A 12875-nucleotide genomic window follows, 5' to 3' on the forward strand; every position below is an offset into this window, starting at 1 on the left:
GAGGTCACAGGTTTGGAAAGTGCTGATTGAATGGTAATTAGCCAGATTGGATCTGTCCAGCTTTCTGTGGACAGGATACACCGGGGCAATTTTTCACATTGTCGGGTAGATGCCAGTGTTGTAGCTGTACTGGAATAGTTCGGCTGGGGGGGGGGGGGCAGAGTCTACAGTCCTATTGCCAAGATGTTGTCCGGGCCCATCGCCTTTGCAGTATCCAGTGCCTTCCGTCTGATATTGTATTTCTTGATTTCACATGAAGCAAAATAAATTGGCTGAAGACTGTTATGTTGGGGACCTCGGAAGGAGGCAGAGATGAATTATATAGTTTGAATTTCTGGCTAAAGATGGTTGCTAATGCTACAGCCTTGCCTATTGCACCAATGTGCTGGGTTCCTCAGTCACGGAGGCTGGGGATGTTGCTGGGCCCTCCTCCTCCTGTTAATGTTTTAATTGTCCAACACTATTCATGACTAGATGAGGCAGCAATGCAGATCTTAAACAAAACACGTTATTTATTCTGATGAAAGGTCAAGGTCTGTGACCCGAAATGTTAATTCTGTTTTCTTCTACACAGAGGCTGCCTAATTTGTTGAGTCTTTCCTGCAATCTCAGTTTATATTACAGATTATTAGTTTGAATAACTGCATGTTTTGATATCTGCTAATAGGCCTTCCTGGGAAAAGATTCAAAATGAAAAGTAGTTGCTACACAAATTGATCTCAGGGCTAAGCAAAATTCATTTCAGTCTGTTCTTGACTAATTGAGAGATAATTAGATATTGATTGCTATCATTAATCAACAACTCTTATGATTACATCATGCGATTACCAGGATGGTAGATGAATTAGATGGATTTATTTTTCTTAATCTCCAATTTCACTTCATTACAAAAATGAGTGAACTAAAACAAGCCACTTACCACTGTTCCTGCCTCTCAAATTAATAGATTTTAAAATTATCCCAAGTTCTACTCAAAATTAGGCCAGGGAAGAAGCACTGCTAAATGAAAGAGGTCATGGCAGATAAATTCTGTTTACTAATAGTTTCAGGTCAATTAATTTGCTCAAAGCAAGGCATGCCACTGCCAGGGTCAAAAACTGCAAAATCAGGTATAGCATGGAGCAGACAGGAGCAAAGATCGCCTCCCTCTACTCTATCAATAGCTCACCTTAATCCACAGCAGTATCCCTTCTATAACAGTGTGAATTTATGGCCTCAAAGTCATAATCTAAAAGTAAGTAGTGCTGAGTGATTGCCCATTTTGTTTAGGTTTATTCCCATGTTGGAAGGATTGGCCTTGGATAAATGCTCTCAACGCAAGTGGTATCAGAGTACTGGAGATAGGAACAGGTCTGATGAACCTTTAGACACTGGTTTGGCCTCAACTGGAGTATTTTGTGCAATTCTCGGCACCACACTTTAGGAAGGATGTAAATACTTCAGAGAGGGTGCTGAAAAGATTTAAGAATAGCTCCAGGGTTGAAGGACTTCAATTACTTGGATAGATAGGCAAAGCTAGGACTGCTCTCCATAGAGAAGGGCGAGAAGAGGTTTGGCAGATAAATTCAAAATCATGAGGGGTCTAGGCAGCATAGATAGGGAGAAAGGGCTCCCTCTGGTGGAGTGGTTGAGAATCAGAGGACCCTGTTTGGCAAAGATGGCAATGAGAAAGCTTCTAACACCGAGAGTAGTTAGGATTTGCAATGCACTGCCTGAAAGGATGTTGAAGGCAGATTCTTTCAAAAGGGAATTGGATAAACAGCTATTCAGAAATAGTTTTCTTCTGTGCTGTAACCATTCTATGATTTGGCAATCATTGCACTGTCGTGAAAAGCATTAGCACTATCAAGCAAACCAATTCCAGCAGCTGAAGAACATTATTCAAGCTGTCCCATCTTCCAGGAGGCCATATGACTGGAAATATGTCCACTTAAGATTTCTAGAAGGTGATCAATCCAAAGGGATGATAACAGGCATGATAAATTCCCCCATTCACGGTAGTTTCTTTAAATTAAGATTTAACAAGAGTAACAATGAAATACATAAATTAACATTTGCAGTAGAATAGAATCAGTTGTTTAAAATGAGACTGAGAATGAAATAATTATCTTAATCCACAGTCCTTCTATTTAAATCAATTTAGCTTTAAATTAATTTAGCTTTTGGCTTTGTTCCATTTTATGGTTCTTAAATTAAAGCATTAAATCTTGACCAGTCTAGTCCCCGATCTCAATCATCAACACATAGCACCTTGAAGTTTAGATTATTCCTATGCAGTTCATAGGGATTTAATCAGGTAAAGAACAAAGAAAAATACAGCACAGGAACAGGCCCTTCGGCCCTCCAAGCCCGTGCTGCCCGACTAAACTACAATCTTCTACACTTCCTGAGTCCGTATCCCTCTATTCCCATCCTATTCATGTATATGTCAAGATGAATGCCAAAGCAAGTTGATGTGGAATTGGATGTGGGCAGCTGAGTTTTGGGTGAGCTAATATTTATACCGTAGAAAACGGGAGACAAATCTTGAGGCTTCAATTACATAAATGCGAGTTTCCGTTGCAGGTTAATCGATAGCAGTTCTTGCAGAAACATTTTCAAATTACATGAATGCCACTGTGGTATTGGAAGGATGAAGGAGATAGCCAGGAGCTATTTTTGGTGGCTGGGGATTGATGCAAAAAATAGAGAAGGCAGGAATGGGTTTGTCTTGCGCAAAAGAATCGTGGAACTTGCCGCCATTAGCCCCATTACATCTGTAGTATGGCCAGAAGAGGTCTGGCAATGGGTACATGTTGATTATCCCAGAGTGTTTGAAGGGCGCATGTTTCTCATTCTAGTTGGTGCTCACTCGAAATGGCCTGAAGTTGCCATCATAATAATAGTCCTTATTAGTGTCACAAGTAGGCTTACATTAACACTGCAATGAAGTTACTGCATGAAGTCGTCAGAGAAAACAATTACAGATTGGTTGAAATCTTCAGCCAATTCAGTTACTCTGAACAACCGGTCAGTGATAATGGACTGCAGTTCGTCTCAAATAAATTTGGAGAACGGAATTCAACATATCCAGTCAGTTCCTCATCACCCTGCCAGAAATGGGCTGGCAGAACATTTTGTACAGACGATGAAACATTCGTTAAAGGTAATTAGAGAACAAAGTTCTCTAAACTGGGGCTGTTTAGCACAGAGCTAAATCGCTGGCTTTGAAAGCAGACCAAGGCAGGCCAGCAGCACAGTTCGATTCCTGTAACAGCTTCCCCGAACAGGCGCCGGAATGTGGCAAGTAGGGGCTTTTCACAGTAACTTCATTTGAAGCCTACTTGTGACAATAAGCGATTTTTATATACAGGGGCTGGTTTAGCACAGTGGGCTAAATTGCTGGCTTTTAAAGCAGACCAAGGCAGGCCAGCAGCACGGTTCAATTCCCGTACCAGCCTCCCCGAACAGGCACCGGAATGTGGCGACTAGGGGCTTTTCACTAACTTCATTTGAAGCCGACTTGTGACAATAACGATTTTCATTTTCATTTCATTTTTCATTTCAAGTTCATTGTCTACAATGTTTGAGTCAATTCCCACACACGTATAGGAATACTGTGCACTCAACAACCCAAGTTTCTCTGGCATTGTCAATGGTTAAATGTCAACTACGCACAGCATTCAATTTGCTCAAACCACCCAAGGCAAAAGGAATTGGCGAGAAAAAAGCAGCAGGATCAGATCACGCAGCAGAATGAGGCAAAATGACATATTTCACCAGGGTCATGAAGTTCTGGCAAGAAAATGTACAAGTGAAAAATAGATTCCTGCCACCAACTTAGCACAGACAGGACTGGTCTCCTACATCGTACAAACACAAGACGATGTAATATGGAGAAGGCATGCGGATCAACCTTTGGCGACAAGAACCAATCCGCCAGAGGCAGGACGGAGAGTCTGAATCCAATTGTGCCAAGAGACAACCTGGACCTTCCCATGAACCTGACACTAATCAAACTAACTGGGGAAAACAGCACCTCAACTGTGTATCAAACACAGAGTCAACCTCAATTACTACGTCGACTCGGGTTAAGATAATCACCGATGATCCCCAAGACACCAGAGGTTGCAGCAAGAATTAAAAAGCAGACGCCAGAGGTTCGCCTACAACCACATAGAATGACGACCTCTGGAATGTCTGATGTATTGACTGTTGTTGATTGATTGTTCATGTTGCGAACTGATTGTTACTGCTTATTGTGTCAGGGAACTTTGATTTAAAGGGAGGAAATGTTGTGCATTCATGCCATTTCCTCACAAGCAGCCTTGTAGCTGAACAGGCACACATTAAGGGAATGATTACATGTCAACGGCCGTTTGCACAGGCAAACAGGCACTCAAACATTGCAGCCTGCACTGTTAACATCGAAATAGAGCTCTACATTTTGGTTGAACCTCCAAGACCTACAGTCTCAATCTTGAATCCACCACAAAAAGGAAAGAGCATTACAGATGAATATCATTCAGAGATATTCATAATCACGAAACCTAGCTTTGGGAGACATCTCAACATAGTTTCCATGGATTTGAGCTTCCCACCAGGATATAACTGACTCTACAAGGGGGCAGACTGTGCATAGATGGTTCATGAACAGAGTTTTATTCCAAGGAGATGGCAAATAATGCAAAATCTATCTATCCCAATGATGCCATTAAGTGATTAAACATCAATGCATATTTATAAACTCACGCCAACATACATTGAATTATGCTTCAAATCACCACTTTATCTGTGGGACTCTTGAAATGAAGAGTCAAAATTATTCAAGAAAATTGAAAACAGTTCACAGTGTGTGCTCAAAAATACATACAGGTATTGTCTCAAAAACTGGCAACCTTGGGACTGAGTCCACGCTGGACTTCAGATCTTGCAGCAATTCAGGTCACTTGGACCACTCAAAGCCAAGGAAAAGATAGGTATGCAAAGCTGATAACTAGTCTGCACGTCATTGCCCCAATGCAACACCTAGCCCGGCGCACCCTACCCCAAAGCAACACTTAGCCCAACAAGCCAATAAGTGATCTCACCCACTAATAAAAATTCATGCACAGCATCTTAAAAAACATCCAGTTTTCAGGTAACCGAATTTGAGACACTACCTGTATTTCTCAGGTAATACAGGACAACAAACTGAATATTGATTGCACCCCATCGAAAATATCACCAAGAAAACAATCACCGTAAAATAGTATTACCCAGTTATCAAACAATGGATGAAAAGAGATATAAATTTCCTACCCATCATGATTGTAAGATGCCAGAACCACGCTTGGGCTGGAATAAGCATTACTTGTCACCCAGGTGCAATGTACAGCGAACATCATCAGCAACATTAGCATTAACATGGTAACAATACTCTTGATATTTGGGCCAAGACCCTCTTCAGTCTTTTCCTGTTCAGACACATGTTTTCGCACCTTGCCTGCCTATGACAATCAGTGAGAAACAACCATGAGAATCTTTTCTGTCAGTTATGAGTTTTAACAAATATGGGACTAAGACACCCTGCACCACATCCCCATATCATATGACAAAAGGTAAAACAGCTCTCATTCTTCCTTTACCATTTCATCTTTAAGTTATTTTGGATTGGGGGGGGGGGGGTGAGGGCAGAGGTGCAGGAAATGTAGTACTGGATTTATTAGCAGCAAACAGCAGTTATTATAAACTGCTACATTTAAATGAGGAAAAACATGTTTACTATTTATACATATGAGAGGTCAAGAGAGAGGGACCAGAGAGAGAGAGACTTTGCTGCAGGAAACAAAACAAATTTGGCAATCAAACGGAAGGCTTGAATCTGCAAAACCTGGTAGGCAAAAGGATGAACTCATTTTTAAAGTATAGTTATTCAAGTTTTATATAACAATATAACAAACAACCAATGAAGATGTAAAGGTACAAAATCAAAAAGTTACAAACAAATCCCCAATAAAAAACAAACCAAAACCTAAACATTATAATTTAATTGCCCAGCCAGGCAGAAGGACTGAGTGGGATGGGAGATCCCCAACTAAGCAATATTTCCCACCAAGCAACCATTGAGGCAAAAGCAACAATATCCATCCCTACCCTAGAGTGAAATGCCGGTGAGTCGGAGACCCTAAATATGGCTACTAATGGACATGGCTGTAGAACCACCCGAAGAATCTCCAATATAGTGTTGAAAAAAGAAACCCAGAAGCTGGCAAGTTTGGGGGCAGGACAGAAACATGTGTGTGGATAGCTGGGGCAAGCAAACAATGATCACACTTTCCCTCCACCTTTGGGGAAATACACATCCTGGCAAATGGATGAATAATAATTATTTAGAGAAGTTTCACGTAGACTGCAGAGGAGAGACTAAATCAGTTAAGGAGGCAGGTAAATAAGTTTGACCTGAACGGAAGTTCAGTATGGTTGGCTTGAAACTAATTTCAGTTACTGTATTCAAGTTCTTTGACTCCATTCATTTTGAAAGATAACAAAAACGTATGCTGGTCAGAACATGATGACTGATGCAGTTATTTCTGATAACCATAAATGATAAGAACCACAGGAAGACTTGCTCAAGCTTAAAATTACTGAAATGCATCTTAATGAAAATGTTTTAAATGGGAGGGAGTTTAAGTTAGGTTTTGAAAGTGGCTCTTAAAAGTAGATCAAGTCACAAAATCGCAAATAAAAATCTTTGAAACTTGGCTTGGAGGGCCGAAGGGCCTGATTTTGTGCTGTACTTTGTTCCTAGAAATACAAGATGTGTTAGCAAGGAGCCAATGTTGAAGTTCTGTATGATTTTAAATTTAGCCACAATTCAATCAAGTGTACAATTATAAGTGGTCCATCATATGGAAGTGCATGTAGATTCATGAGGATGTTACTTGGGATGAGGATAACAGTTATGAGGGATTGGCTGGGTTAGGGGTTTTTCCCCCTATTGGAAAAGATTGAGGGATAACTTGATAGAGGTCTTCCAGATTATGATGATCTGTAATAAAGCTGGATAAACAAGGTGGCACTAATTTTATGGCGGTCACAAAATAATTAAGGGGGAGAAGAGGAAAATTATCTTTATATGGAGAGTGCTTAAGAATGCAGAATTTTCCACTACACGCATTGCTAAGGCACAGTTTATTATAAAATATTAAGGGTGAAGAACAGTGTGCCACCCAGGCAACTTTATGTTCCTGATGGATTTATATATAAAAAAGAATAAACCATTGATTCTGCATAAATATGACTAAATAATTAAAAGGCACATCCTCTAAAAACAAAACCAAACATCCACGTCTAAAAACTTTAAGCTTCAGGGAAAGGGGCGGCACGGTGGTGCAGTGGTCAACACTGCTGCCTACTGCGCTGAGGGCCCGGGTTCGATTCTGGCCCCCGGTCACTGTCTGTGTGGAGTTTGCACATTCTCCAAGTGTCTGCATGGGTCTCACCCTCACAACCCAAAGATGTGCGGGTTAAGTGGATTGGCCACACCAGCCACTTAATTGGAAAAAAATCATTGGGTACTCTAAATTTTGAAAAAGCTTCAGGGGAGCTTCTATGCACAAAGAAGTTACTTCTCACTTGCGGTCCATTCTATTCAAGTAATTCACACTAGTCCTCCAGCAATGCACTTCTGCAACTGGCCTTCAGACCACATGATTGTCTTGGGGTGATGCTATCAAATTTATTTTTCTTCCATTTTTGGGCTGGGAGGTTTTGACTTGCATCCACAAATGGGGAACACACCATTTTCTGATCAGTTAACAGAAAGCTCATGTCCACCAGCAATGCAATAACAATTCTGGACTCATTATCTGTGGAGAAAATGCTGTTGCTGTGTTTAAATGCTTTACCTTGTCATAGAGATTTCCAGAATTCCTCTTGTCATCTTCATCACTGCTGTCCTCAACGGGTGGACTTTCCCGCTGTGTGTCATCACCCAGGTAGTGTTCAAAGACATTGGAGAAAGCAATGGCAGAAAGCATGCAGACAACTGGAGTGAGAGTCAGCATCAGACGCACCATGACTCCGGCAAAGTAAACAGCACTGATTGCATAAAGGGCAACTGTGGAGATTTAGATCATGGGAATCAGCTTACACTCAAATTACAAAGGTTTAGCACAGAAATAAAAGCCCCTTTTCCCCAGAAAAAGTGTTCTAAAATCCAACCATTCATGGCAACTAGTTTGCTGTGTACACATAGCCGTAATTGAAGTTGCAATCAATACAGTTGGGATTCATCGGAGTGTACTTCAGATATTTCTCAAAATGCACACATTTATCTTCAGAATTGAAGTGATAATAACATTTCTCACTAATTTTAACTGATCAGAGTTCAAAGAATTTTCAGAAATGTAATGCATAATATAGGATTGTTCTACAACAACCATACTTTGATTTGGAAAAGTATAAGCTCCTGGATGTCAACACTGCTGCATTAGATAAACTCACTGGCACTTTTCATAGTATTTTTTTTTTTTAAACCCCGACGACGATGGAATCCATTTAACAATATTTTTTTGCTTCTCCACATCTTTCCTCGCGTTTTCAGATTCTGTTTTGTTACCTGACCAGAAATCAATACATCCTAACCAGACCATCCTTTGACAGCAGGCAATCCAAAACTGATCAGTAAAATATTATGTTTTCAGGTTTCTAACACAACTTTAAAAGCACATTAACATTTCCAGAGCAGTCAGTTGACCTTTTCCGAGAGCTAACGGCCTACTTTAATTAAATTTGAATGGTTGCAGAAAAATAACACACTGTATAAACTTATCTTCCTCGCTTTATGTGCACGTACAGGGACACAACCCTGCTCTTTAAGTGATAATTTAAGAGCTCAAATTGACAAGACAGCAATTCAAATTTTCAATCTGCGGTAGCCCGAATATTTGATTTATTCCAAATAGTCATTTGGTAGTACAAAACTTGAAAAGCTTTTCATCTTGCACTCTAGGACAAATACAGGAATGCCAAATTTCAAATGATCTCAACAATTTATGTGCTACAGCAGAAAGGAGTGCTGACTGGTTGGCAAGTTGACTCCAATTTGCTGAGGCATTGCCATCGAGGGAACAACAAGCTCCCCAAGTTCCTGGATTGGTAGGAGGGTGAAGGTGGAGGGCTGGTTCATCAGGTAGGGCCGCTTCAATCACGGTGGAGACTCTGACCAAGATGGCGTCAGGGGAGTTTGAAAGGCACTTCTTCAAAAATTTAGAGGAGCTACAGGGGGAATTGCGGCTTTACTTAAAGTGTGGGTGAAGAGGCGCTTGCCCCAATAAAGGTGGCATTAACAAAGACATCAGTCGAGCTGTGGGAACAAGGAGATATGAAGGGCATAGAGGAGGCATTGTGGCAACATAGCGACCAGTTCACCTCGATGGGCGAGGAGCAGCAGAGGGTGGCAGAGGTCAATAAAGAGTCAAGAGTCAAGGTGGAGGACCTGGAGAACAGGTCAAGGAGTCAAAATTTGAGGATCATGGGTCTGCCCGAGCAGGTGGAGGGCTCTAGGCCGACCGAGTATATTGCGAACATGTTCATCAAGTTGCCCAGGGGGAGAGGAGAAAACGAGCCCTTCCTCTATGAGCTGGACAGAGAGTATCGATTGCTCTGGCCGAAGCCTACAACAAATGAGCCACCGAGGGCAGTCATAGCTACCATGTGAAGGAGAAGGTTTTGAGCTTGGTGAAGCAGAAGCGGAATGTGAAGTGGGAAGGCGTTGGTATACATATATACCAAGATCTTAGGCGGAGTTGGCAAAAAGGCAGGCAAAGGCAGCATTGTACAGCAGCGGAGTGAGGTTTGGAGTAGTCTACCCTGCAGAGATGAGAGTGTCCCACAACTCGAAGGACTTTTATTTAGAGATGGTGGAGCTGTTCAAAGGCTGAAAGACTGGGAACTGAGACGAGGGGGCGATCTGGACTGCGATGGTCTGGACCAGGAATCTTTTTTCTTCGAGCTTTATTCCTGGATTTTTTTTCAATGCGTTTTTTTAATAAATGTTTCTGTTTTTTCCTTATGGATGTGTTTTTTCCTTGGTTTAGGAGATGTGTCACCCCAGTCTTGGAGTATGGCTGGAGTTCCCGTTTGGTGGGAGTGTGGGAAGGTTTGGAGGGTTTCTGGGCACGAGGGGTTCGGCCGCCGAGGGTGCGGTGGGCTGTAGCAGGGGTCACCGTGCTGGCAAATGAAGGTTGGCTAGTGAGCTGGAGTGCAGTGGGGAGAGGGGCTGCGGTCATTGGAGCCTGGTTGAGCAGGTTTTGATGGACCCAAAAGGTGTCAGTGGTGTGAGGAATACTGGGCGAGGTGTTTGTAAGGGGAAATGGATGGAAGATTCTGGGAAGGGGGTGGGGGCCAACGGTAACAAGAGGATGGGGTGGGTCCACCTGAATGGATGGGGCCTGGAGTAATAGGGATAGTGGAGAGGTAAGGGGGTGGAGACCCCCCCCCCCCCCATTTGGGGGTAGAGGGAGAGAATGAGAGGAGGAGGATTGGAATTCGGTGCTAGAACGGAGGGTTGACAGGCCGGGCTTATGAGGCAAATGGGGGCGCGGGGGTTGACCCGTGGAGATTTTTACACTCGTGAGATTGTTTTTTTTCCCCCGGTGTACAAGATGTTCTCAAGAATTGACTTTTTCGTGGTGGGTAGGAGCCGTTGGCTGGAGTTAAGAGGGTGGAGTATTCACAATTGTGATGTCGGATCACGCCCCACACTGGAGAAGGGGGTGGCCCGGAGTTTTTGGTGATGAGATAGGGAAGGTAACTGAGGAGTATGTGGGGTTCAATTGTATGGGGGATGTCTCACACCAGATTTGGGAGGCCCTGAAAGCAGTGGTGAAGGGGGAGGTGATCTTATTTAAGGCTAAAGTGGATAGGGAGGAGAGGGAGGAATACCAAAGGTTGAGAGAAGAGATTTTGGAGTTGCTTGGGAGGTACCTGGGGCTCCTGGCAAAGGTGAAAGAATTGCAGGCGAGGTTCAACCTGCTGTCCACAGGGAAAGCAGTGCGGCAGCTGAGAAGGGCAAGGGGAGCTGTCCGAGTACAGGGAGAAGGCAGGCCGTATGTTGGCAGGTCAGCTTTGTAGGCAGGCCGCAGTGAGAGAGATAGTTTGGGTTTGGGATAGGACAGGGGAGTTGGCGGCAGCCCCGGAGCGGAGTGGCAAGGTGTTTGAGGCGTTTTATAGAGACGGAAACAAGTCGGAGCCACCAGAGGATGAGGAGATGGAGTAGTTTTGGGGGAGCAGAATGCCCGAGGTTGGGTGAAATGGAAATGCAGGGATGAGCTGGCTGTTTGAGAGGTGGAGGATGTGTGCGCGATGTGGGAGGGGCCCTGCGAATCATGTGCACGTGTTTTGGTCCTGCCTGAAGCTGGAGAGGTTTTGAGCACCATTTTGGGGGTTGAAATGAAAATGGAAAATCGCTTGTCACAAGTAGGCTTCAATGAAGTTACTGTGAAAAGTCCCTAGTCGTCACATTCCGGCGCCTGTTCGGGGAGGCTGTTACGGGAATTGAACCGTGCTGCTGGCCTGCCTTGGTCTGCTTTCAAAGCCAGCGATTTAGCCCAGTGTACTAAACAGCCCTGGTTCTACATGTTGATGTGGAGCCCGGTCCCCTGGAAGCCATATTCAGGGTTCCAGACCAGCTGGAGTTGCAGACAGGTGTGTGAGCTGATGTCTTAGCCTTTGCCACACTGATTGCTCACAGGTGGATCTTGTTGACTGTTGAGAGAGGGCGAGGTCCAGGTGGGTGGGAGATCTGATGTGTTGGGTGGGTTTGTTATTGTAAAATGTAACAAAAGTTTAAAAAACTGAAAGTCAAGAAATCAACTTGCCGACCAATCTGCACCCCATTCAGAATGCAAAACAATGGGCAGGAGCAGGACATTCAGTCCTTCTAGCCTGCTCCACCATTCACTGAGATCTTCTATGGCTGATCTTCTACTTCAACACCATTTTCCTGCAGTGTCCCCACATCCCATGATGTTTTTAAACTTCTAGAAGTCTATCAATCAGTCTTTACGACCCGAGCCTCCACAGCACTCAGGGGTGGAGAATTCCAAATATTCACCACCCTCCGAGTGAAGAAATTAATCTTCATAACCACAGTCCTAAATGGCCTAATGGGACAATCCATGAATGAAATTAGTGAACCTTTGTTACACTCCCTCTGGCAAAAATACCATTCCTTGGGTATGGAGATCAAAATTGTACATAATACTGTATTCCAGGTGTGGTCTCACCAAGGCCCAATATAATTACAGTAATTATACTCAAATCCTCTTGTAATACAGGCCAACATATCATTTACCTTAATTACTTGCTGCACCTGAAAATTGGCTTTCAATGACTCAAGAACAAGGGCACCCAAGTCATTTTGAAGTTCAACACTTCCAATCTCTTACCATTCAAGAAATACTCTATTTCTGTTTTTCCTACCAAAGTGGATAACCTCATATTTCTCCTTACTTTCCCATGACAAATTTTTGCCCACTTGCTTAGCCTCTCCAAATCCCTTTAGAGTCGTTGCATCCTTCTCAACTCACACTTCCACCTATTTTTATATCATCTACAAACTTGGAAATATTACATTACATCCCCACATCCAAGTCATTGATATAAATTGTGAATAGCAAGGGCCCCAAGCACTGATAAATGTGGTTCCCTAGTAGTCACAGCATGCCAAACCTGAAAATGGCGCATATATTCTTCCCGTTTTCTGTCGGTTGACCAGTTCCCAATTCCACGTGTTCTAATTTTGTTTACAAAGGTCTCCTGTGGGATCTTAGCAAAAAAACTTTCTAAAGCTCTAAATATACCAAATCCACAAGTTTCCCCATATCTATTCTGCTGGTTACATCCTCAAA

General features: G+C 43.0%; 1 protein-coding gene across 1 annotated transcript in view; it reads right to left on the reverse strand.

Moving 5' to 3' along the window:
• stt3b (STT3 oligosaccharyltransferase complex catalytic subunit B) overlaps positions 1 to 12875 on the reverse strand; it is a 170579-nt gene that overhangs the window by 8598 nt on the left and 149106 nt on the right. Inside the window, exons 10-11 of the mRNA XM_072509758.1 lie at positions 7869 to 8080; positions 5281 to 5468 (exon numbers count right to left, since the gene is read on the reverse strand). Of these exons, the coding sequence (XP_072365859.1) occupies positions 5281 to 5468; positions 7869 to 8080 (400 nt within the window). The remainder of the gene's footprint in view (positions 1 to 5280; positions 5469 to 7868; positions 8081 to 12875) is intronic.

The sequence above is a fragment of the Scyliorhinus torazame genome, chromosome 6, assembly GCF_047496885.1.
Source record: "Scyliorhinus torazame isolate Kashiwa2021f chromosome 6, sScyTor2.1, whole genome shotgun sequence".
Taxonomy (NCBI): domain Eukaryota; kingdom Metazoa; phylum Chordata; class Chondrichthyes; order Carcharhiniformes; family Scyliorhinidae; genus Scyliorhinus; species Scyliorhinus torazame.